The sequence below is a fragment of the Otolemur garnettii genome, unplaced genomic scaffold, assembly GCF_000181295.1.
Source record: "Otolemur garnettii isolate 467f Iridium unplaced genomic scaffold, OtoGar3 scaffold00068, whole genome shotgun sequence".
NCBI classification, from domain to species: Eukaryota; Metazoa; Chordata; class Mammalia; order Primates; family Galagidae; genus Otolemur; species Otolemur garnettii.
Genome location: NW_003852463.1, coordinates 8,241,930 through 8,269,171, shown reverse-complemented (window position 1 = coordinate 8,269,171; position 27,242 = coordinate 8,241,930). Strand labels below are relative to the sequence as shown.

General features: G+C 35.5%; 1 protein-coding gene and 1 long non-coding RNA gene across 3 annotated transcripts in view; both read left to right on the top strand.

Moving 5' to 3' along the window:
* The first annotated feature begins 5,598 nt into the window (after window positions 1-5,598).
* ETAA1 (ETAA1, ATR kinase activator) lies at window positions 5,599-20,552 on the top strand. 2 transcript variants are annotated; one of them, XM_003793456.3, is made up of 6 exons: window positions 5,599-5,927; window positions 7,404-7,532; window positions 7,802-7,878; window positions 10,969-11,081; window positions 11,901-13,885; window positions 20,280-20,552. In XM_003793456.3, the coding sequence occupies exons 1-6, from the start codon at window positions 5,705-5,707 to the stop codon at window positions 20,396-20,398; spliced, it is 2,646 nt and encodes an 881-aa protein (XP_003793504.1). In that variant the 5' UTR covers window positions 5,599-5,704; the 3' UTR covers window positions 20,399-20,552. The 2 variants fall into 2 exon arrangements, with proteins under 2 accessions (XP_003793504.1, XP_023371086.1); XM_023515318.1 differs by lacking the exon at window positions 5,599-5,927 and having other exon boundaries at window positions 7,464-7,527.
* A 3,850-nt stretch (window positions 20,553-24,402) lies between these two features.
* The window catches only part of LOC111726497, a 7,681-nt gene continuing 4,841 nt past the window's right edge, over window positions 24,403-27,242 (top strand). Inside the window, exon 1 of the long non-coding RNA XR_002774261.1 lies at window positions 24,403-24,663. This is a non-coding gene — a long non-coding RNA (uncharacterized LOC111726497). The remainder of the gene's footprint in view (window positions 24,664-27,242) is intronic.

The window sequence follows — 27,242 nt, the reverse complement described above, 5'->3', positions numbered from 1 at the left end:
ACTTTGCCATGTGCCACTGAAAGCTCCCGGAGATAACTAGGGGGTCCTGGTGGTGTGTTTGGGAACTCCTTTGACATGCTCAGCAGGCCAGGAGCTGAGAAAGTAACTGGTATGACTGATCCAAAGTGGGAGGCCGGCAGGAACAGGGTTTGGGTGGGTTTAGAGTGGGAGGAAATTGGGAAAGTGACACAGCAAACATCATTCAGGAGTATGGGCTACAACAGAGAAAATAAATACATTGCTTATTTCTTTAATTGTTAGCTCTTTACAAAATAGTTGAAACAAAACTTAAGAAAAAGCATTCCCAGATGATGGCTGGTGTCTAGTGTAATTGGTCTGAGGTTCAAATGAGTCACTAAAATATTTTAACTCCCAATCCATCTTTAAACAGGATTTTTTCACATTCAATGTAGAACTTTTCAAAACAATATTTCTTTAACTCCTAAAAAGCTGCCCAGATCATTCATCATTAAGTCTGATTCTGCCAAATTTTACAGCAATCATCATGTCTGCAAGGGCGGCTTTGGTATTATGCTTTACAAATAGCATTTAAAAATAAAGCATTTGTTTGTACCTGGCACTGCTCTGTTCCTAATTCATTCCCAAGAATTGAGAAACAATCACAGTAGAACCTCCCTAGTTGACCACCTCCTTCAGCTGACCTGCTTTTCCTAGACCTGACGTACACCACATGTACTTGTCAGTATAGTGAGCCTCGTTCCTTATGCTGACCACTTCCCTACGTTACACAGTTTGTTACCGTCCCTGGGGTCAACTTTAAGCCTTGATTCTAAGATTAGTATTTTTGCTATGTTTGGGGGGGTGTGGCCTATAAGGATTAGAGACCTTCAAGCAAGGGAAGTTTACTATAGGGGATCTCATTGAAAGAGAAAAGAAAAAGATTAGAATCACAATAGAATCCGGCCTTGGGGCCTGGGGAACCGAATGGTTGTTTTGGTTTCAAGGCATCCAGAATCCACAAATTCCTTCAGTCTGCTCAGTCTGCCTAATTCTGCTGCTTCTAGAGTTCCACTCTAGCAGGCTCCTTCCTAGTTTCTGAGCCCCCTTCTCTACCTCCTTCCCCTAACAACCCAAGGTCTTGCCCAGGCCCTTAAGCAAATTCTTACTTTAACTCTCTTGAGAATATGGTCATCGCTACGCATCTTTTTGCGACAGTCTTTTCTGGCCAGACCTGGTCACCCAGGCAGCAGAGGCTCCCGATGGAGCAGTTAGGCTTGGCCGGTGGCTCTAGATTCAACTGCAGACAGGTCAGGACTGAGGGAAAAATGAGCCCAACATGTAGGCAGGTGCATTTGGGGATAGGAACATAGTAGTAACAACATTGTAAAAAAAAAAAATCTCCATTCATTTTGTTGCATCCTTAGTGTATGCCAGTTGTACCCTCATAGGTTTTAACCTGGGGCTCAGTATACATAATGTAAATGTAATCACGTTATTATGATCTTGTTTTTTTCTTGAAACAAAGATGGCCCACAGTTAAGTCATTGCTCCAGCAGATAGCATCACTGTCAAGTGAGTGAGGAGACCAAGGCCAGAGAAGCCCCTTAGCAACTCAGAGACTCAAGGCTTAATAATTACCTTCCAGTTTATGAATAATTGCTGCAAGTGAAACAAAAGGGTTTTACTTATTGAAGTTCTTAGGTGTATTAAATCATACTTCTATGTATAAATTATTCAAAGGCTCCATTTTGGAGCTTTTGCATTCAAAAATCTATAAAACTTACATTTTGCTCCACATCGAAAACATTTTATTAAGGAGTTAATTGTACTACATTTATTTCGGGAGTTATGTTCAGGAAGCACATTTAATTTGAAGTACATCTAGAACGGTAACAGATTGTGTGAAGTAAGTAATTTTCGACCTAAAACTTACAAGTTTCCTATCAAATAATGATTACAGGATTATGGCCATCCTAGGTGTGCTAAAATAAGTCTGTTCTTCGGGCTCAAGTTGTTCTTCCATATAATGGTTACTTAGGCACTACAGAATTTAGATAGTTATGGTAAATTATACACTGTTATTTTATTTGCCGCATTAATGTTTTAAAGGATTATCACCTGGTTATTATTCCTATAAGAACCACTAAATTATTTAAACTACTTCAACTATTTCCTAAATGGGAACTGGATATTTGAGTAAATTAAGTCTTTTTTTTTTTTTTTTTTTTATCCTTTTAGCATTCTTGGGCAGGACAGAGGTAGGAGAAATCCCTGAGAGAAATAATATTCCCACTCATGTATACAAGTAAAGGTTCATGTCATTAATGGGAATTATAAAAGACATTAACACTACTTGTTATCATAGTCAGTTATAAATACATAAAATGAACAATGGCGTGCATGTGCGCGCGCACGTGTGTGTGTGTGTGTGTGTGTGTGCACGTGTGTGTCTGTGAGGGGGGAGAGAGATGTTAAAAACTATCATGGCGAGGAAATGTATTAGTAGAAGGTCCAGGACTGAGGAAAAAGAATAGAATTATTTGGTTATAATAGTTTTTATAATTGCTAGGAAAGAACCTCAAATTTAGTTCTAGGATAACTGTCAGCCCAACTGAAGAGTAAAAACTGAGTAAGTTTCAAAGCTAGAAGGACTATATTAGTACATCAGTGGAAACTGAGATTTTTGCCTTTTATTAGACTTTTTTATTTATAAATATAACAGAAAGTATATCACACAAAATGTACAGTTCAACAAAGTATCACAAAATGAGCACTCCCGTAATCCATAACTGTAACAAGAAGATAAACCAAGCCGATAAATACAGGGGATACTCCCCTCCCTGTCTGCTTCTAACCACTCACCGTCCCTTCTCTTCTCCCAGAGGTGACGATTATCTTGACTTTTATATGAATCACTTCCTAGATTTTTCTTTATCATTTTAACACTCATGCTTAACAATATAGTTGAAATTTGCCTGTCGGAATTTATCTAGTATTTATATAACACTATGGGAAGGGGGGGCTGTTACCCCTTTTTCCTCAACTTCATATTAAAGATTTATCTATGTTGTTGAATTTTCTTTTTTTTTTTTTTTGAGACTGAGCCTCAAGTTGTCCCCCTGGGTTGAGTGCCATGGCATTACAGCTCACAGCAACCTCCAACTCCTGGGCGCAAGCGAGTCTCCTGCCTCTACCTCCCAAGTAGCTGGGACCACAGGTGCCCGCCACAATGCCTGGCTATTTTTTGTTTGATTGCAGCCGTAATTGTTGTTTGGCGGGTCCGGGCTGGATTCGAACCTGCCACCTTAGGTATCTGTGGCTAGTGCCTTAGCCGCTTGAGCCACAGGCGCCGAGCCCGTCGTTGAATTTTCTTGTGTGAAAGTATAGATCAATATATTTATCATTCTACTGTTGAAAGGCATTTGATTTGCTTACAGGGTAATTTTGAACTTTACTGGTAAAAGTATTTTTATAAAATGTATTTGGATGAAAAGTCCATGCATTTCCACAGGACATATCCCTAGGAGTGAGATTGCTAGATCAAAACATGTTTTCCAAAGTGTAGTGCCACGTTACACTCTCACCAGCAGTACACAGTAGTTCCCCCCTTGATTTACTTCTTTGATACTTGCATTGTCAGTCTTTTTAATTTCATCCATGCTGATGTGATTTGCATTTGCATTTTTCTAATTAAAAATGAAGTTAAGCACTATTCTACAACTCTGCTGATCATTTGGATTTTGTCTTGTGAAGCTCCTGCTCGTCAGTCTCATCCATTTTTCTTATTGATGGTCAATCATGTTCTTAGTGATTTATATCAGTTATCTATATATCCTCTATATGGGCCCATAATTATAAGTCTTATAAACTTTTTCACCCAATCTGTGCCTTGTCTTTCATTGTCTTTAATGTTGTCTTTGAATGGAGAGAAGTTCTCAAGCTATCAATTTAATGTAGTCAAATTGTAATTCGTTTCTATATTGGTAGTGTCTTTGATGTTCTCTTTAAAGTTGATTGTCTGTTATGAAGATAATTTATATCTTTGAAGATATTATTTACCTTTTACAATTAATGTATAATAAATACATACCTAATTCGGGGATACAGTTGAGGTAAGGATGTTTCTTCCTAGTTTTTAATGTGAATATGAAATTAACTTTGCACTATTTATTTTCAAAAGTCCTTTCTCCATTGCTCGGGAGGGTCCCCTCATCTTCAGTCAAGCATCCATTTATGTGGAACCCTGTTCTAGGCTATCCTTTATCTTTCATCTTTGTCTATCCTTTCACCATTGTAATACTTTTAATTCCATAACTTTACATAAGCCTTGATAGCTGGTACATATCCAATTTCACTATTCTTCAAGACATCTTTAAGAATCTCTTGGTTATTTTTCTTCCTTTGCATTTTCATACAAATTTTAGAATAAACTTGTCATGTTACACACACTACTGAGATTATGAATATATATGCATTGAATCTAAAGTAGATTTGGGAAGAACTGACATTTTAACATTCCAGGTTAACAATCCACGATCATAGTATGACCCTTTATTTATTTAGGCATTCCATTTCCTCTAAAAATGTTTATACTTCTGGGCAGCGCCTGTGGCTCAAAGGAGTAGGGCACCAGCCCCAGATGCTGGAGGTGGTGGGTTCAAACCCAGCCCCAGCCAAAAGCTGTAAAAATAAATAAATAAAATAAAATAAAAATAGTTTACACTTCTCTCAGCAGAACTGGCAATCTTTGGTTCAATTCCTAGTTATTTGCTATCTCTTAAGCTATTGTAAGTCATATTTCTTGAAAACTTCAATTTTATGTTATTATGTATTCAATCTATTCAAAAACATTGATCTGCTGATTGGCTGCATCGCAGTGTGTTCTTTGGGCCCCGGCTCTCCCCATTGTTTCCTTCGAGGCCTCATGGCCTATGACGTGCGTCCACCAGCCACTTTGCTCACACACTGTGTCATGTGACAAGTTTATTCTTGTATAAATGGACACTTGACTGAAGATAAAGGTGACCCTCCAGAGCAATGGGAAAAGGACTTTTGAAAATAGTGCACATGGTGGAGGCTGAGGCTTTCAAAGGAGTAGGGCACTGGCCTCATATGCCAGAGGTGGTGGGTTCAAATCTAGCTCCAGCCAAAAACTGCAAGAAAAGAAAATAGTGTGTAGATAATTTTCTATTCACATGAAAAACAAGGAAGAATATTCACTTTGTATTCAGCAATACTGTTAATTTATTAACTTAATTTTGTTTACTTTTGGGTTTTTTTTTCTATGCACTTATCATCTATGAAAAACTGCAGTTTTATTTTCTCTTCTTGACAAATTCTAAAAAGCCACAATCTGAATCCAATGTGCACTTTTGTTGTAAATTCATTTCAGAACAATCTGCTAGTGTATCCAAGCTCCTTTCCACTTTGTAAGTTCCCAAGCTCAGTGAAGGAGACCAGGCCCCCTACCCCTACTACCTCTGTTGACCGGAGGAACCACAGCCCAGACCCCCTCCGGAGCACGATCAGGTCCCGGAGCGGAAGCGCGCGCGCGCCGCCAGCACCCCGACAGCTCCGCCCCCTCCCCGACGCAGCCAATCAGCGGCGACCCTTGACGCACTCCCCCTCGCCCAAAATGGCTGCGGCCGTTGGCGCGGAGTGCAGTTTTTAATGTTGTTGCCTTTTTTTAATCCCATTGCAAAATGTGAGAGGAGAAGCTGCTGGTGGAGGCAAGTCATAGGCCATGAGTCGTCGAAGGAAACATGGGGACAGCCCTGGTCCGAGGAACACGCCGCGCAAAACAGCGGTGGCTGAGGAATTCGGCTCGGTGGTCGAGCCAGGGAGGAGGCGACTGAGGTCGGCCCACCATTCTGGGCTCCGCGGGCCTGGAGAGGGGCCTTACGAGCCAAGGCGGCAGCAAGAGCAGCCTCCGGCAGCTGCATCATGCAGTAAAAGTAACCCCGAGGGTGAGACTTCGGCCGCGCCGCCTGCCTGGGCTTGGGCGCCGCAGCGCCACAACCCAACATGCACCAGGGAATCTGGGTGGGGTGGAGTCTGGAAGTGTGCTTGCTTTCTGTCGGCTTGCAGAGCACCCCTCGCCGAGCCCAAAAGTTACCCTGTGCCACTCACCCACGGCTTTTATCCCCGAGTTGAGCAGAGCCCCGTTAGGCTTGACCATGCATTTGGCCCTGCCACAGGAATACGTCCTGTGATTTACCTGTTTGGGGGAGGATTGCTAATTTCTAGGCTGCTCCGCTAGTCAGCAGCCGCGGAGTAGCCAGGAGAAAACTGCTGATGGGCTTGTTGCCCTCAGTTTATTCCCAGGGAATTAATTTGTCCCTGGAAATAAACTAAGGGCAACAGTTTTACTTTTTGGCCCTGAAGTGCTTTAGAGGAGAGGCCATATGAAAAATTATAGCCTGTCTCCCCAGTGTCTCACCTCATTATGAATAAACCGGAAGTAGCCATGGATAACATCCCTCCAAGTGGAGAACTAAGGGCTTCGTTCTGATCAACTTTTGTTCATTTTATAAAACTCCTTTTTTTTTTTGGAGACAGAGCCTCAAGCTGTCGCCCTCCATCACAGCTCACAGCAATCTCCAACTCCTAGGCTCAAGCGATTCTCTTGCCTCAGCCTCCCAAGTAGCTGGGACTACAGGCGCCCACCACAACTCCTGGTTATTTTTTGGTTGGTTGCAGCCATCATTGTTGTTTGACTGGTCCTGGCTGGATTCAAACCCACCATCACATACACCACAGCTCAGGTGTATGTGGCTGGCACCTTAGCCGCTTGAGCCACAGACACCAAGCCATTTTATAAAACTTCTAATACATCCTGGTGAAACTTGAAACTCATTCTTACAAAAGACTTCCTAGAGCGTGTTCGAAAAATATTGCTTTTGTCTCCCTATTGACTGCCATAAAGCAATGTTGAAATGAACAAAAACAAATCCTTGTAGAAATTTAAAAGTGACTCTCGGCAGAAGTACCCCAAGAATTAAATCACTAATGCTTTTTGAAGTACTGTGATTAATGTAGGTTGAATAGAGTTGCTGGAAGAGGCTAAACAGACTTTTATGGAAGTTTCCGTTGGAATGCTTCATTTTTGGAATGTACCTGTAAGTTGCAGATGGTTCCCTGAAACCTGCAAGTCCCAGTAATAATGAATTGAATGAAACTAAGTTATACACTATTATATAATGTATTCATAGAGCTGCTAGATTATCTAAAAAGACTTTGTATTTACAATGTCAAGTTCGTGAAGTGGTACGTGGATTTTTATGTGAAACAAGCATTTCAGTTGTGGTTCAAGTAATATAATCATGTCTGGGAAAAATTATATTTGACTACAAAAATTAGTCTGAGCTATTATTTTAATTTGGGGTATTATGAAGTGATTCTTTAAAATGCAATAATTGTTATTTTAATCATATTTTATATAGAAAGGTATGAAACACCAAAGAGAGTGCTGAAAATGGATTTATTGGCATCTACCTTCAGTTCTCCTAATGATCCAGATGGACAGAATGATATCTTTTGGGATCAAAATTCTCCATTGACAAAGCAGTTAGGTAATTTGTTATTAACGTGTTTATGTGGGTAAATATTTGATGAATGATTTGGATTTAACTATAGAATTTTAGCTGGGTAACACCACCAGGAACTGCTATATAACAGATGTTTTTTGAGACTCTTCTGTGATTTTTATCTATATGTGATACTAGTATATAGTCATCTAAACTGCACTAATTAGAATCATTTTCTAAGAAGTGACAGCTATTTTTTTTAAAAAATAGGCTTTTTTTGTTTAAAATTTATAGATATGTTTTTGTTTCTTTAGGTAAAGGAAGAAAAAAACAGATTTACGCCACAGATAGTGATGAGATTTCACATATTGTTAATCGTATTGCTCCTCAGGTAATTATCACTAGTTTTATAGCTTGTTTTTAAAACAGTAAAAAATGTGCCTCTTAGTCTTGTATAGTTCCTTCAAATGAAAAATGTTTGTTTTTATAATTTTCTTTTCAAAAAATAGAGCAGCAAAAATTAATTTTACCTTTTCTATTTCTGAAATGCATGTTTTGTAAAAAGGAATATAATATAAAATTGTTGACATATTTTCAAGCATATATTTTTAATTGTTTTAGAGTAATGATTTTTAACAAGAGCTTTGTGTTTATTTTATCTTTAGTGTTGTATTTAACAACATATGGCATCATTTTTTAAGTTACTAAAATAATAGAATAGGGCTAGTAATAAAATTATAATTTTTTTGATTGATACTTGTTTGCTGTCTATAGTATAACTTTCCCCATTGAAACTGTTCTTCAATACTTGTGTCAACTTAGCAAGAAATATTTATCAAAGTAGAAACAGTACTGGACTGAAATATCGTCCTCATTCAGCCTCCTGTGCTGTGTGATACTAGGCAAGTTACTGAACTCTCACAACTTCAGTTCACTCAGACATAAACTAGAATTATTCCTTGTCCTATGCTCTTCAGTAGATCATTATGAAGATTAGATTAGATAAGTTATTTGTAAATGATAGAGCACTGTAGATATAAGGTTATGTTAAGATTGTTAAGAACCATCTTCAAAATTTTTTTTTTCTTTAGTTCTTGTACTACTTGAGTGAGATGGAAAGGTTAAATCAATCATTTGGCACAAAGGAATCTAATGTCTAATATTACTTATATTACTATTATTAAAAAGCACAGGCTCAACACTTGAAACTGTTCTTAGCTTTTTTTCTCTCTTTTTTCTTATTTAATAACATTTAAATCTCATCCACTTTTCACTTAGTTTCTTCTCTGAAGGCAGTGTGGTTTTTTTTTCTTAACTTGTCCTTGGAACATAACATTGTTACACTAATCATAAACAATAGATGGCACTTGGCCCAAAAGGTGGTTGTGGGAAATCACCCTCATCCAGGTGGAATAGACGGAAAATAAAGTTTTTCTTAGCAGCTATACAAATCCAAAACATCACTAGTACAATCAAAATAACTCTGTTGCTACTACTAGCTCTACATTCCATGTTTGGCATGTCATAGACATTCATTTTACGTATGGTTCATTAGTTAAATAGCGTTTGTGCCATAATACTACTCACTCTGTACGTTAACAATAGATCTTCGTTAAGTGGGTTTCACATGAAAGAAGCATAATAAAATGTGTTTGGGCTGGCCAGCCTAAATAGTGATCAAAAGATAGTTGAGTAAATTATTGGACCCTTTACCTAAATGGGCTGTAAGTAACAGCACACATAAAAAAATGGTAGCAGTACACAAGTGGTAACGTGTATGAAAGAAAAAATACAGTGAAATTAGTTGCTTTTTAACATTACCCTCTTCAGCTGAGCACTCTTAAATATAAATCTTTGGCATTATCAGGGTCTCTTAAAAGCTTGTCATGTTCTCAGAATGACAGATATTAATGCTGTTTATTTTTATGTGATTTATGCTCACATCATTTCATTTCATCTTAATGTTCTCAGAGGTGCCATTTTTTTCAGTCCCTACTTCCATTTTAATTGGATAGTTTATTTCACTCTTCAGGGATACTTTTTATCCGGTGTTGTTTTTTGAAGATGGTATGTGTATGTCATGTCTTACCACCATTCATAAAGCTTTACACAGTATACTCTTTAGAATGAAATGAAGTCATGCATTGAGATATCTTGTATAGCACCTGGACCGTAACTGGGAATCACTAGTTTATGTAATTGTTAATGAAGAAATATGTAAAATAGAACACTTACTAATGGGATACAAATGTACTTACTATGTATGTTACTCTTGCTCATGTAAAATTTGGCACATAAATTTGTCATAATTTAATTCTCTGAAAATTAGTTGAATTATAAATTACTTGGTAAATGGCAGAATCCATAATTAAATCATCAAGAATTTTCTTAAATTTCCAAGATGGTTGCTGAAATCATTTTCTTGAGTATTTGTAAAGCTAAAGTCAGTGAGGCTCAAGTGGACATTAAAAAAACTTGACTGATTGAGGATTTTGAAGTACTAAGTGTACTTCCAGGGTCTTTTCACCTAAACCTTCTAGTAAATAAATGTAAACTGACACCTGTATGCCCAGTAGTTGTGGTAGATGCTGAGCTATCATAAAACGAGTTTTTGTCCTTGAGTAACCTATAATCTCAGATTATTTTTACCTTGTGTGATAGTTCTAAGTACTATAAAATAGAGTAAAAAGGGTTAATTTGATTTGTTGTCTCATTTGCAACAAATGTATAAAGTTTATTCTCTAATTCTTATGTAATCAAGTGATTGAAATATTCAAATATTCAGATATTCAAAAAATATTCAAATCTGAAGTGGCTTTTTCTTAGATTTTATCCAGATCTAAAAAGGTTAAACTTTTTTCTCCTTATTTTTTGTCCTTATTCCTACTTCATTTTAGCTTTAGTTCTAACCTTACTCTTATCTCTAATTCTGTCCTGGCATTAATTTCTGTGTGCTGAATTTAGGTCAACATTAGGAGATAATTGTCTAACTTTTGATAAAGGTTATTATAATGAAGATAAGAGTAATTTGGAGTCAGTTAATACAGAAACGATTCCATGTGTATTTCTTTTTATTCTCAATTCTGTTGTTTTCTGCCACAATTTTTTGTTTCTGATGCTAATGTTCATATGAGTATCTTATGACAATTAAAATGAGTCAGTTTAATTTTGATAAAAATGTTTATCAAATACACATTTGATAAATCTTAATATTTTTTAAAGTAAGCAATAATCTAGTTCAGAATGTTTTCATTCTGTGAAACACAAATGGGTTACTTTTTGTAACTTTTTATGGCTATACCCCAGCTTCTCATTGAGTTTGTTTGATAACTACTACCCACCAGAATTTATTGCTATAATGATTCAAAGGTTTGTTTCAAGGCTGTTAGGTTTGTTTTCTGCCTTTCTTTTTTTACTTCTCTCTCTTTCTCTTTTCTAAAATATTTGATTTCATCTTCTTTTTATCCCCCTCTGCCAAAAGGATGAAAAACCAACAACAAACTCTATGCTGGGCATGTGGATTGGTGAAACTGCTATTCCTTGTACTCCCAGTATAGCAAAAGGAAAATCAAGAGCAAAATTCAGCTGCACAAAGTGAGTTTTTACTTTTCAGATATTGTGAAATTCAGTGAAGCAAATATTTTAAAATAATGTTCTGTTTCATTAGATGAGGTGGCTCTCACCTATAATCCCAGCACTTTGGGAGGCTGAGGCAGGAGGATCACTCGAGACCAGGAGTTCAGATTGACCTGGGTAACATAACAAGATCCTATCTCTACAAAAATAAAAACAATTAGCTGGATATGGTGGTGGGCTCGTATAGTCCTAGCTACTTGGGAGGCTGAGGCAGGAGGGTTACTTGAACCTAGGAGTTTGAGGCTGTAGTAAGCTTAAAATCATGTCATTGCACTCTAGCCTGGGTGATAGAGTAGCACTGTCTTTTAAAACAAAATATTCTGTTTTAGTTTTGTGACTATATCAAAATAGTTAATAAAAAATTTCCTTGAATCGACTCCTATTCCACAGTGGTTATGGCTCCAGCCACATATACCAAAGTTGACGAGTTTGAACCAACAATGACAACTGCAATAAAAATAGCCGGGCGTTGTGGGCAGGCGCCTATGATCCCAGCTACCTGGGAGGCTGAGGCAAGAGAATCACTTACGCCCAAGAGTTGGAGGTTGCTGTGAGCTGTGACACCACGGCATTCTACCAAGGGTGACAGTGTGAGACTCTGTCTCAAAAACAAACAAAAAATTTCCTTAGGCTTAATCTGTAAAATTACGGAGTAAAAGTAATTACAATAAAAGTGTTAAAATTTTTGAATTTTAACATCAAAATATGTTAAATAACAATTGAATATTTGTAATGTCTTCTAGAACATCTCTTAGTTATAATTTTTAATGTTAATAGGTTAAGAACACAAAATCAAGAAGAAGAACTTATGAAATTGGCTAAACAATTTGACAAAAATATGGAAGAGCTAGATGTCATCCAAGAGCAAGATAAGAGGAATTATGATTTTATTCAGATGATTTCAGAAACAAAGACTTTAAATAATTACAAAGATAATGTACAAATGCAGTCATTATATAATATAGGTACTAAAGTAGATAATGGTATAATAAAGAAGCCAATCAAAGGAAACACCAAGATACCTGACGAAAATGATCAAAGTAGCAGTCAGAAGCCATTTGACCAAAATGTTGAAGCAGCCCTTAATGCCATTTTTGATGGTTCAACTCAGAAATGTAGTGGATGGTTAAGCCAAGAAGCTTTTTTGAACACCAGCAATACTACCTTTGGAAAGAAAAATGCTTTGAAAGAGGACAAAGTAATTAATGAAACTCTGGTCTCTGAAAAACTGCTAAATAAAACTCTGGGTTCACTTTCTTCTCCTTTGGATACTCCTGTAATGACACAATCATGTGTGACTTCCTGTACTAAGGAGCCCAAAACTTGTTATAAGCCCCCTGATGCATTTATTACCAGTGATTTTGAGGACGATTGGGAAAACTTGCTAGGTAATGAATGTTTTGTTATGCAAAACGTCAAAGTGCCTGAACTCGTCCCTTCTAAAACAGCCCAAGTTACTGATCAAAAGGGACTTTGTACCTTTAATGGGAAAAACGATAAAAGTAAGTCAGGAACAAATACAAGTCTAGATGTTAGATTAAGAGATTCAGAAATTTTACAAAGTCTTCCTTCAGAGACACCTAACAGGGAATATCAAATTTCACTAAATCCAAATGATAAATCAAACAAATTACCATCCACTGAAAATAACAAGAAATTTGAGACATCCTTCAATAAAATTGTTATTCAAGACAAAATTCAAGATACTGCAACTGCATCTAGTTTGACAAAAGTAAAGGAAGATATTTGTGCTAAATTTACTTCTTGTGTAAATGCTTCTGAAACATCTGCTTTGAACTCTGGATATTCTAATGATCAAAAAAATAAGCCCATTTTTAGTCATTCTGTTAAAGCACCTGTTGATACTGGCTCTGCAACTCTAGGCAATGAAACCAGTGTTAGTAACCGAGATCAGACTAATGCATCAAAATCGAGTTTGTTCTTTGATGATTGGAATGATCCATCATTCACCAATGAAGTTATTAAAGCATGTCATCAGCTAGAAGATAGCTGGGAAGCAGATGATGTAGATGATGATTTGTTGTACCAAGCATGTGATGACGTTGAAAGACTAACTCAGCAAGAAGACAATAGAAGGGATAGCAGGACATCAGAGAGCATACTTGAGGCCAATAATAATTCCATACATGGAGCCAAAGACATGTTTACTACATCTAAACAAGGAAGTCATTTGGTACAGTCAAAGCATCTGAATCTGGGCAACATTTCAAGGCAAACGTCTTCTTTAACAAATAGCTTGCAAATGGATAAGTCAGTAAAGATGGAGAAAGGAGAAATATGTGGAAATTCGCCAAGTTTTTTAGGTGCTACAACAAACTTGGCTATATATTCTAAGAATGCAGATTGTCAAATCAGTGTCTGTAGGGCTAACACTGGTGTTCCAATACAAGTGAATAATTTCAAATCAGCTCTTACTAGAAGTTCAGTTTTGAATGTGAACTCAGATCATGTGGGTACAGAAATTGCTGCTTGTATGAAGACATTGAATACTCCACAACTATCCCATAAGACTATAACAGATGAAGGTCAGAGCATCCTTAACAGTAACGTTAAATCTTCAAAGTATACATTTACAAAGATGAAAAATTCTCAGAATCTTTCTCGGTTTAATCAAAATTGTGTAATGGGAAGCGTGTCTGTTACCAAAATGACACAGGATTTGGCGAAAAAGAAAACTGCTTCTGTCAGCCCATTACTGGGAGAGGTTGTTCAACAGCAGTCTTTGGAACAGTCTTCAAAAGGTATGTATGAAATAATTTGTGAAAAGCATCATACTGAAAAGTGGTAAAACTAGTTATTGGTTGTTTTGAGTGTGAGTTAACAAAAGGGAAAACTATTCTGTGATGTTTGTCTAGAATTCTTAAAGTGATTCTTGCAAATAATTATGCTGTAGGACATGAAGAATAGGTGGTTTATTTTTCAAATTCTTTCTCAGCACTTAATACAGTGATTAGTATGTAGTGGTTACTAAGTAAATACTTACTGAATGATTTTTGCATTATTTTTTGGAAAATTATACTTTTAGATATATGTATTACAGTGTTTTAAGATTATATTTACAAAATATCTCTTTGTTTCAGAACTTGAGCAATCTTACTCCTACATTCAGATTGAGGTGAACAATATAAAATTTAGAGCAGGCATCCTCAAACTACGGCCCATGGGCCACATGCAGCCCGTCTAGGACATTTATCTGGCCTGTGGGGTGTTTTTGCCGCCACTGCCTGTCCTGCTTAGCAGCTGACTCGTCCCGGGGCCCGCAGTCCGGCCCTCCAACCATCTGAGGGACAGTGAACTGGCTCCCTTTTTAAAAAGTTTGAGGACCCCTGATTTAGAGCATTCTAATTAAATACTTTTGCTAGTCTAATATCTAATATAAAACATTATAATTGTGTTGGTTAAAATTGTGACTTACTTATTGGATACCACCTGTCATTTCTGATCTTCCATTCCCTCTTTTCCCCAATTTTCCATTCTGTAAATAAGTTCCACTGTTTACATCTCAAAAATTATATCTCACGACTGTCCCTTTTTCTCACTTTCTGCTCCCCTTACCTAACAACATTTCTTGATTATTGCAGTTCCTTTATCTGTTTCCTATCAATTCTCCAAATAGCAGAATGGGCTCACGTGGCCTGCCTGTGCTTTAAACAACCTTCAGTGGCTGCCCTTCATATTTCAAAAAACATCCAAACTTTACGTTGTCATCTACAAAGCTCTGGATTGTTTAACCTCCCTCGCCTTGTTTTCTCTTACAAAGCTTCAGCGACACCAGCTGTCTTTCCATTTCTCAAAAAGAGTGTGTTCTTTTCTAGTTTAGGAACTTAAACTATGCTATCGCCTTTGACTAAAACTACTTCTTCCCATATTTGACTCTCCCTACCCTCAGTGTTTTTGTTTGTGCTTTCTTGTATTTCAATATAAGTATTAATTGCTTGCAGAGGCCTTTCTTAAAGAATCTGTTAAGTCAGTCTTTTCCTTGATTATTTTTTATTAATTTATTTTATCACAGGTTGTAATTAAATATTTAATGACTATTATCTGTTTGGCATTACTGCTGTAACTTTCCTATTTAAGTAACTATTCTTTTTTTTAACTTACAACAGTGATATACTGATAGTCTAAAAAGAAAGAGAATAGTATAAAATAATATGAAGTAAAAAGTTATGTCCTCTATTTCTCTTTTCTCCACTACCATCGCTCAGGGGAAACTACTACTAACAGCTTGGTAGTCCTGTAGCATTTGCTATGCAGATAAAAAGGGAGGTTTGTGCATGTGCAAATACACAAGGTTGGACACTTAACACATTGTTGAGTAGTCACAAGTTAACTTCTGTTTGCACTTCTATTAGCATTGCAATTTTTAAAACATAGGGTAATGTAGGATATTAAAAGCTTTCGTGATCATGTTTAATCGTGTTCACTTTATTATAAAAAATTATTTTTCTAGGTATTCAGGTGTTTATCATAATTCTAGTGTTACAAACATGTTAACCATGATGGTTTGTGATGGTGAAGAATTTTTCAATGAATTTTATGCAAATGCTTTATCTGATTGTTCAAGTGATTTTGAAATATTTTGTAGTGATCTGGAAAATGATAGTTTATCAGAAGACAATTATAAATCAGATATTAGAACAGCAAAAAAGAAATGTAATAGAGTCTGATAATGAAAGTGATTTTGAAGAGTGGACTGAAAATGATAGATATTACACCAACCTTGGAGGATTATATGAATATTTTGAATGTAGGTGTTGAATTTAGTGATCCGTAGAGTTATCAGTGAAATGACAGATTTACTTTTTGATGGTAGTTTTTTGATTTAGTTGCTTCTTAAACAGATTATACCACCACCAGATGGAACAATTTTATAAAAACTCTGATAAAACTTTACCATGGATGGAAGTTAACATTAGTGACACAGAGAAATTTCTCAATTTATTGATGTTGATGGGACAAACCAAAAAGTCACATTGGAGAGATTATTGGTCAGTGGACCCTTTGCTTGAAACACCAATATTTCCTAAAGCTGTGACCAGAATGAAGTTCAAGCAGATCCTTATGTTTTTTCATAATAGTGATAACTCATAAGCTACATCTAATGAAGGCAGACTATAAGCCACTTTTGTGTTACTTTATTCCAAAATTTCAGGAGGAAATTAGGAGGAGTTATCCCTCGATGAAGCAGTGGAACCATATGGAGGTCACATTAGCTTCATTTCACTTTCATGTTCAATTACAGAATAACAGCCAGTGACATGGGATAACTTCTGCATAAAAATTGCCAGTCAACAATGTGGTAAGTTTGTGAATTCATCCTTGAAAAAATGTTACATACCTCATTGCTGAATATCGCTACAGTCACCTTCAAAGTACTGCCCTTGGGAAGCTGTGCACCCAGACCAGCGCCACTGTACGCCCTTCAAAGCACTTTTTCTAGGATGAATTCATCCGCTTAATTGTCAGATTTCTTACAGCTCTGATGGCCATTCCAGAAAAAGAGTTCCAAAATTGCTTTGAAAGGTAGACTGAAGTGCTGGAGTCAGGGCATAGCTTCCTAAACAGAGTGTTTCACAAGTGACCATAATGATATGCAGCAATGAGGTATGTGGCACTTTTTCTACAGTGAGTTTGCAAACTTGTTAGACCTCATGTGTGTATATGTGTGTGTATGCCTATAAATTTGTTTAATTACTGGATGGATTCATACATTATATTCCCACTATTTGGCAACTTGCTTTTACCTTTCTTTAATATATTATAAAAGTCTTTTTCTGTTAGTGTATATACTTCATTGACCTTTTAATGACTACGTGGTATATTACATGGGTGTACCATAATTAACTTTCTCTATGATGAAAGTTTAGGATGGTTGCAGTTTTTTTGCAATTATAAACAATACTCGAGTGACTATCCTCTATATAAATGTCTGCAGGTTTGTATGATTTTGTTACTTCCTAAAAATCAACATAAGAGAAAGTTTTAAATTTTGATGGATATCACCATAATTTTTTGCTAACCAAGTTACACCAATTTATATTATCAATGCTGACAATGGGTAATTCTCTACATTTCAGCCTAAACTAGATATTTTGAAACTAAAAATTATTGTCAATCTCTATTAACTTTAAATATTGAAAGTTTTTATTCAAGTGAGTATATTGTAACTAGTTCATCCATGTTCTCAGCATGAATGTATTTACATAAACAGTTGACCCTTGAACAGCATGGGGCTTAGGGGCAGTGATTCCCTGTGTAGTTAAAAATCTATATATGACTATTGGCTCCAAGACTTAACTGCTAATAACCGCTGTTGACTAGAAACCTTACAGATGATATACATATTTCTTATGTTACATTTGTTATATACCATTTTCTTACAATGAAACAAGCTAGAGAAAATAAAATGTTACTAAGAAAATCACAAGGAAGAGAAAAGAAATTTGTTATTCGTTAAGTGGAAGTGGATCATTGTAAAGGTCTTGCATCCTTACCATCTTCACGTTGAATAGGCTGAGGAGGAAGCAGAGGAGAGGTTGATGTGCTGTGTCGGGGGTGGGGGGAACAGAAACAGAAGGAAATCTGCCTGTAAGTGGGTCTGCACAGTTCAGATCCATGTTGTTCAAGGTCACATGTCATTATGATTCCATTAAAGACTAAATCTCTCTGGGGTATTTTGAGTTTTTCCAAAACTCCTATCTATTCTGTTATCTGTATTTTTTATGTATGGGTAATCTGCCATTTAGCAAACATTATCAGTTTTTCCTGTAAGTTTATTCCTAACACCTAATCTCTTAGTGTTAATCTTGTTGATGTTTTCTATTGTTTGCACTTTTCTTTTACTTCGGTGTATAGCAAGCTGCACTCCAGGGAGTATCTTTGAAACAAAACCCACTCAAATCCCTCAGTGGATTTCAGGAAGGAGTTGGCAAACCTGCAGCCTGTTTTTGTATAGTCAGCACACTAAAAATGATTCTTTTTTTTTTTTTTGAGACAGAGTCTATGTTGCCCTCAGTAAAGTGCCATGGTGCCATAGCTCACAGCAACCTCCAACTCCTGGGCTCAAGCGAGTCTTCTGCCTCAGCCTCCCAAGTAGCTGGGACCACAGGCGCCTGCCACAACGCCGGGCTATATTTTGGTTGCAGCCCTCGGCCCGGGCTGGATTCGAACCCGCCACCTTGGGTGTACGTGGCTGGAGCCTTAGCCACTTGAGCCACAGGCGCCGAGCCGATTTTTACATTTGAAAATGGTTGAAAAAAAATCAGAGGGAGAATATTTTGTGACATTTGAAAATTACAGTAGAATTCCTATTTGACTGCCTTCCTACATTGACCACCTCTTTAAGTTGACCTAATTTTCATAGATCAGACATGCATCACATCACATGTGCATAGGCCTGGTTTCTTATGTTGACCACCTCCATATGTTGACTAGTCTGTTACAGTCCTTTGGGTGGTCAGCTTACAGAGGTTCTACTATACATGAAATCCAAATTTCATTATCTGTAAACTGAGTTTTATTCAAACATAACCTTTTTTTTATGGTACTGTCCATGACTGTTTTCATGCTACAGTGGCAGAGGCGAGCAGTTGCAGAAAGAGACCTCAAAAGTTAAAATAGTTACTTCCTGACCCTTCATACTTTAAGGTAAAGGTTAAGAAGAACCACTGTTTAATACTTTGCAATATTTTGAGACTTTCCTGTGTTTTCTTATTATAAAAATGGAAGAGTCCCTACATCAATACTCATAATGTGACTTGATGTCATTTGAAATTATCCCAAAGTATCAGCAAACCAGTTGTCAGACCAATTTTAGGAAGTTGCATTCTTTTCTGTTACTGTGGATTATTGACATGTTTTCCTTTCATACAGTCAGCTGAATATAAACTCTGTATCTCCTAAGTTTTTTGTGTTTCTCAGCTTTCAGCCTAAAATATTAAATAATTAGTCAAGGTCATTATAAAAATATCTTCTAGTATCTTTCTGTAAGGAAAAATAGCTATGGTCTGTTAGATAACTAGCTTAGGAAACAAAAGACATCAGAATCATCTAGGGAATTAAAATATGTATTTCTTACCGCATACCCTCTCCCATTTCTGATTACACCAAGAAAAGAAGAGGGGAGACAGAGAATATATTTTGGAAAATGCATTTTTTAGTTAGTGAGAGAAATGTCTTATAATAAATTCTGAATCTTTTTCTAAATATCAGTATTTCTCTACTTCTTAAAAAGCACATTTTATAACAAATAATTTTACCAATAAAAGTTTACTTAAATATGTATTAGTGTAATGGTCTTAAACTTAAGATATCATTTAAATAAGAAAATACAGTAGAATCTATGTAAGTTGACCACCAAGGGACTGTAACAGACTGGCCAACATACAGAGTGGTCAACATCAGGAACTAAGGCTATTGTACTGAAACGCATATTTGAGACACATCTGGTCTGTGAAAATTAGGTTAACATAATGAGGTGATGAGTGTAGGGAGATGGTCAACTTGTAATTCCTAATACAAAGCTTCAACTTTGTAAGTTAATAGAGACCATTTTAAAGTTTCTGCAAAATGCATCCTCCAAATAAACATCCAGCAGTGAGTCACTTGTGGTCATTTTAACATGAGAGATTTCATTCTGTCACGCTAAGATATTTTTTTCTCAGTGGATAAAATAAAAACTTTATAGCTCTATAGTGAAAAAAATAGACATGAAAATTAATACAACTTACTTTGTAGTAAAAATACACTCAATATAATTAGGCTACTTTTCTTAAAGTTCATACAACGTTTAAATTCCTAGTTATATTAATTCAGAGTTCATATAAATTAGATCTGATTATTCATAAGAATTGCTCTATGGGTAGTCAAAATAAATAGTTTTTAATTAAACAACTTTATCACACTGTGAAAAGTGTTATCAAATAGGGACAGATTAATCAGTGCTTGATTTTTCTATTGACCTGGAGTATTATGTCTGTATATATCCACTTGGATTCTTACGTGTAGTAGTTTAGTTTGGTTTAATAGCCAAACCAGTACAGCAATGCTGAATAATAAAAAAGCAAAAGTTAAAACTCATGTTCAGAATGACTTCATAGGCTAAAAACTAAAACCTATATTTTGTTTAATTTTTAGAGGAAGAGGAGAAAAATAAAAAATGTTCTCCTGAAGAAATTCAGAGAAAAAGACAAGAAGCATTGGTTCGGAGAATGGCCAAAGCACGAGCATCATCTGTAAATGCAGCTCCCACTTAATTTCTTTAATGAAATATTAGCTAGAAGACTTAAAGATGATTGATAACTATCTGTGATAGGAAAAATTTTTTTCTTGAATTCTCTGTGAGAAATATATTTATAAAGCATGGACTTCTACTTTATTATTTAATAAATCAATGTTTGCAATGGTAAATGAAACCTTTTCTTGGAAATGTATGGGAAAGTGATTACATACAAGTTTTGGAAATTTAGGGAAGTTACCAATCGTATGCTAAAATTATACACAGGAAATTAGTTATGCTTCTAAGTACTGTGATTGCAGAGGGTCATCAGACTATAGGTAATCTACTTAATTTTCTAGTGTAATATCTATTTCTAATGCACATCTTTAACTTGGTAAGTTAATAGGGACTATTGTTATGGTTTTACTTTCGCTAACTGTTGCTTTAAGGTTTTTATACAGTTCCAAATTTTAATTAATGCTTCCAATATTGCTAGAACATGGTTGGTAGGAAATAAAGGATTTTAATTTATTTGTAAGGTCATTATTTTCAATCTTTGTCAGAAGTAGATTTGAATTTTAATATTTCTAAAATGTGGTACATTTTGGAAACTTTCCATCATAATTAGGAAAAACTGATTTAAGAAGTCTAATTTAGGAAAAAGGAAGTAGCGAATTAGCTGTAAGTAATGACGCATCATTAACATTTGGAACTAGGAGAAACTTCAGATATCATCAGGAACACCTTTGTTATTACAGGGGAGAAAAATTAATACTGTTTTCAAGGTCACAGACAGGCTTTGTGCTAGAATTAAAATTTCTTTGGAAATTATGGACAGTTATACCATTTGCTTCAAAATATGAGTACATAAAATGTTCAAGGGGGCGTTTATTATTGTATGGTATAAAATGATATAATTAAAATCACAGTAAGGACTATTTAATGCTTATTTTGTATTTTGCTTTAAAGAATTAATCTTTGCAGGATAAAAAATGAGAATCTTTCTCTTTCCAGTTTTTCTATTACCATGTAATTTTCCCTTCAGTTAATTTACTCACTGTATGAATTTTTTTCTCTACTACTTTTTTACCTTTTTGCCCAGTTGGAATTTGCTGAACCAGTATAAGAAATCTAACCAGAGGACAAAAGTCAGTGAGGGTTCTTTATTCCTCCTAAGTGGTTTTAGGAGACCTAGGAAATGTTAGAAATAGGAAACACCTAGCGTGGAGTGTATGATTTTCACCACTCTTCAGGTGTCTGAGAGCTGTGGTACTATGGTAGTTACTGTGCTACAAGTATATAGATACTCCTTGACCTACCATAGAGGTACATCCCAGTGAGCCCGGTCATAAGTGGAAAGTATCCTAAGTTAAAAATGGATGTAATACACCTAAATTATCGAACTTGATACCTTAGCCTAGAACCATAAACATGCTCAGAACACTTACTAGCCAATAGTTGGGCAAATCATGTGGTAACACAGCACGCTGTAGTATCAGCTGGGCTGCTGCCCAGCATTGTGAGAATATTGTATTATGTATCTTTATCCTGAGAAAAGATCAAGATTTAAAATTTTAATATCACTTTTGCACCATCTTAAAGTCAAGCTATCTTAAGTCAGGGACCATTGTATATCATTTTGTAAATGGTATTTTCATATCAATATATACTAAAGAGTAATAACATTTTGGCTAACCTATATCACTTGTCTAAAAATATATAATAAACTTAAATGTCAAGTAGTTTCTGTATAAGAAAATAAAAAACTGGGAATCTTCTATCTCTCCCTGAAGTGTCTTCACTATGTTGTGACGGTGCTTTGGATACTTCTGAGGATTGAAAGGATACAAGCTGAAGCTCCTCCCTGCTCACTCCTTATTTTTGAGACAGTCTAGCTCTGTGTCACCTGGGTAGAGTGCAGTGGTATCATTATCGCTCAACGCAACTTCAAACTCCTTGGCTCAGGACCCTCCTGCCTCACCCTCCCATGTAGCTACGACTATAGGTATGTGCCACCATGCCCAGCTAATTTTTTCTATTTTTTTTTTTTGTAGAGACAGAGTCTCACTTTGTCACCCTTGGTAGAGTGCTTAGAGTGCTGTGGCATCACACAGCTCACAGCAACCTCCAACTCCTGGGTCCAGGCGATTCTCTTGCCTCAGCCTCCCAAGTAGCTGGGACTATAGGTGCCCACCACAATGCCTGGCTATTTTTTTGTTGCAGTTTGGCTGGGGCCTGGTTTGAACCGGCCACCCTCAGTATATGGCACCAGTGCCCTATCCTCTTTTTGATGGAGATGGGGTTGCATTTTGGCTCAGGCTGGTCTTGAACATCTGACCTCAAACAGTTCTCCTGTCTCAGCCTCTCAGAGGACTAGGATTACAGCCTGAGCCACCACCACCCCCAGCCTTACTGCTTGCTTTTTTTGGAGTGCTTTTAGCCTCTTCTGTCCATCCATAAATCTCAGTTTCTTTGAATTTCACACCTAACCATCTTCACTGGAATTGATTTCTTTTCTCTGATCATACTGGTACTTAATTCTTGTATCTTTCATGGGCCAATTCTGTAATGCCTTATATGTTGTTTAGTTGTATATATCAACAATGTATATAGAAGTATTTTATATTTTATAATTTGTCATTTTGTGTCTCATAACTCTGCCATATTCTTATACTGCCTATAGTGTTATTTACATAATAGTTTTCTCTAAGGGACCCCTTTTCTTTAAGAGGAAACTTTATAACACTTGTAGATGGTAGGTTAAGGTTTATTTTATTAAACGAGTATCAACTATTTTGGGAACATTATTTTGCAGGATGCTAGTTTACATCTAGAATATTTGAGCATGTCCAAATCTGATTGTCATTTATAGGACTTATATGGATTATTTTTTGTAAAGATCTTTAATGTTGTACTAATCCCTTCCTAATTTAACTTCCATATAAATCTATATTCCCACAAAAAGACTGATTATAATATATATGCTTTATACTTATAAAAAGGGATTACCTTGATTATCCTTGCTTTATGTTGGAAATATTAGAAATATCATTTTTTGCCATAATTAGAGATAGTTATAACCACCTGTAAGCTTTGTTGTAGAGGATTCTTGGCCTTTATCAGTAGATGACTTTTGTTAAAGAAAGTAGCTATGTAATTTTGATTTAGCTACTATGTATCTTAAAAAGAACCTAAAATTTTCAAAACTTAACATTTTTGGTCTTTCCCTCAACTATAAAAAGATTATGTAGACATTACTATCATTTAAAATTCATTCTAAATTTAATTATGACTTACTGTTTATTAATATTCGCTTCAGCTGTCATTTTCAATTCTATGCTTACAGTTCTTCATATGAGTAGTCACTGATATATTTCAGTGTAATATAATTCCTTCTTTATATCAATACACATTCAGTTTGTTTCAACATACAGATTTTTATTTATCTTGGAAGTTTTTTGTTTACTCTGTATCTTTCAACTACTTTAATATGGCATCAAATTTGTTATTTTTAAAAAAATGAATAAGCCAAAAGTCATTTTGATGTCATTATAGTTGTAGCAGGATATATAAGCTGTTAAAAGTGTTTTTTATGTGTCATTTTTAAGAATTTATTTGCTTATTATAATCTTGGTTGGATTATACTTGTTGTCTTAACATTACCTACAATAATCCCTTATTTTTCCTCATAAAAGAATTACACAAACACCATAGTACAAGGATGGTAATGCAGACAAAACAGAACTCTGAGATTTCATGAAGTGGATAAATACAATTCTAATGAGTGTGGCAAAAGGATACAGGCCTATTAATGTATGGTTTTTGCACATTTGAATGTTTGGGTTTAAACTAGCATCCTGCAAATAATGTTCCCAAAATAGTTGATAATAGTTCAATAAGATTAATTTTTTTCCTATTATTTGACTTAATATAATCCATCCTTCAGGTATAGCTTGTCATTTGATCTAAATGTTCCAATGGTATCCTGAGGTCAGTCTATCTACATCTTTCTATGTTACTATCTTTTGAGTTCATCTTTAGCTAGGCTGTCTCCACAAAATTAGAAAGATGGTCCTAACGTTTCCATATTTACAAGATTTTTAAACTCAATCTCTCACAAAAGATAGACTCGCCTCTCTTTTCCAGTTCCCTTTCAATCACTGAATAAGAACTTTGATTATCCCCGCGTGGTCACATACAACCTCTGAAACGGGAGTGGCCCCTTAATTGACAACCCTACCGGAATCAGAACATACAGTAGAGGCAGTTTCCAAAAAGAAGAACTATGGGGCAGACAGAAAGGTAACATTTTTATTCTTAAAAGTTGTTTATCATTATTCTAGACTTACTGTTCTTTGTTTTCTGAGATAGCAAGAAATAACATGGTTTCTTCAAATACCAGTCAGTCAACTCTGTAATATCACAAACATGTTTGCCTCTTTTGAAACGTTGGATGTATGTAGTCTTTGTATTTGAGAGAAAACAGAATACTGCTGATGAAAGGGCTGGGTCACCTTAGGAAAGTATCAGTCAAACCTCACATAACTCACATTTTTGGTTCCAAAGTGTGTATATTCCATCCACATCAAGGAGAATCAAATGCTTTAAGCCACTTACAGAATAAAACATGCCACGTTATTCATCTAGACCGTTTTTCTTTCTCTGATACTGGACTCTCGATCAAGCTTCTGCTTCAGTACTATATCTAGAACAATAAATGCACGAGTCACAATGTCTTTGTAAACTAAGGTGAAAAGGTCAGTTTACAAACTTAATCACAGAAATCTTGGGTTTGGAACATATTTTTTATTTAGTAAAAAGAAGACAGGCATCGTTAAGCATCCATTTTAAAAAAGGAACAAGTGATTATAACCTCCAAAGAACTCCAGATAAAATACATTTTATCCTGCCTTGAAAATGTTTCTTTAGTTAAACATTATCTAACATTAGAATCTTATATTGGCTTTGTTAACTATTTGAGTGATTTAGGGTAGAAACTTTGAATTACTCTAGAGAGCAAAGCAGAACTGTCTAGTTAACCCACATAATCATAAGGAAGAATCAATGGTAAGTCACCAAAACAATCAAAAAGCTTTCTTCCTTTACAAATTTTGTTTTTCTCATTTATATATTTTTATTAGTGTTGGCTAATACCTGCAAGAAAATTGAATAATTGTGTTTGTTATAGGTATCCTGTCATGTTCCTGATTTTAATGGAGGTGCTTCCAGTTTTTTGTTTTTTTTTTTTTTAAACTACATTTCAGGCTCTTAGACTGAGTTATATATTCTGTTAATAGGCTTTATTATAATGTTTACCTCATTTTTTTCCTTAAAAAATCAAGGATTCTTATTTGTTGTTGAAATGCCTTATTATCATTAATGGAGATGTTTATGGCAGGTACTAATTGACGTTGCACAAGATCTATTGTCATTTTTTGCATTTATTACTAGAAAGCCCTAATCTTAACTCATGTCTCTTAATAGATGAGTTAACTTGTGTATGTTTATTATGATGATAAATGTATTTAGTTTCGGTTGTCATTTTATGTTTTGCTTTTTGTTTTTATGCCTGCTAAAAACCTTTCATGTTGGCTCCCCCCATGTGTTCATTTCTTATAATAATTAGTAAGTTTGGTACTTTCATTCTAGTGAGTATCTGTATAGCAAGAATATTTTATAATTCACTAATCTACTTCCCTATTTCTTTAAACACACCTGAGTTGTTTTCATCAGCAATGATAAAGGTACTATATTTCCTTTTCCCTTATCCATTCCCTCTCCTGTATCATTTGATTTGGGTTGATTATATTGTCTTTCATGGTATTAATCTCTATTAATTATATTTCTACTAATGATAGGTTAGCTTTTAGCGATGTGCTTTACTCTGAAGCTATTAAAGATAAGGACATTGGAATATTTGCACTACTTCTCATCCTTTCTCCTGCTCTTTGCATTTCTGTTATATTATTTCTATAGCATAAGAGCATACAACATTTACACTCTCATAATTCTAATCCTACATATATATATTTTTCTTTTAGTCCTCACTGTTTAAGAGTTAATCCTGTCACCAATCATCTTTTCTATAGATTTTCTTATTCTACTAGATTACTCTAGAAATCCCGTGGGAATAATATTTTTCTGAGTTCTTACAGTTTTGGTATATTGCTTTATTTTTTAAGTCATAGCTTGACCAGGTGTAACATTCTTAGGCTCCCACACCCTGCCCATTATCTATTCTTGAGGTTGTTGTAGGATTCTTCTACAATATCTTGCTTTGGGGTTTTCTATGGAGAAGCCTGAGACCATGTTTATCCCTCACACCTACCCCTTGATCTTTATGCTTGGTTACCCAAATACTCATTTCATTTTCATTTGAACTCTACAAATTTTCTAGAATATATCTTGTTTATTATTTTGAACATACGTCTCTTCATCAAAGTTTGTTCTTTCACTATATGAATCCAACTCTTTTACTTCAGTAAAATATTCCTTTTTTTTTTTTTTTGAGACAGTTTCATTATGTTGCCCTTGGTAGAGTGCCCTGGTGTCACAGCTCACAGCAACCTCAAATTCTTGTACTTAAGCAATTCTTTTTCCTCAGCTTCCCAAGTAGCTCGGACTACAGGTGCCTGCCACAACACCCAGCTATTTTTTGGTTGGAGTTGTCATTATTTACCAGGCCCGGGCCAGGCTTGAACCTGCCACCCTTGGTAATACCCATGCTCACTGAGCTACACATGCCAAGCCCAGTAAAATATTCTTAGGCCATATTATTTGTTTACAAATTATTTGTTCTTTTGTTTGTTTGTTTTTGTCTTTTGGGACTTACCTCTATTCCATTTTACTATTTTAATTCAATTTCCTTTTCTTTTTTTTTT

Coding starts and splice junctions, on each gene's coding strand:
- ETAA1 (XM_003793456.3), top strand. CDS start 5,705: ATGAGTCGTCGAAGGAAACATGGGGACAGCCCTGGTCCGAGGAACACG. Junction 11,082..11,900: donor GCAAAATTCAGCTGCACAAA/GTGAGTTTTTAC, acceptor TAATGTTAATAG/GTTAAGAACACAAAATCAAG. Junction 13,886..20,279: donor TTTGGAACAGTCTTCAAAAG/GTATGTATGAAA, acceptor TTTAATTTTTAG/AGGAAGAGGAGAAAAATAAA.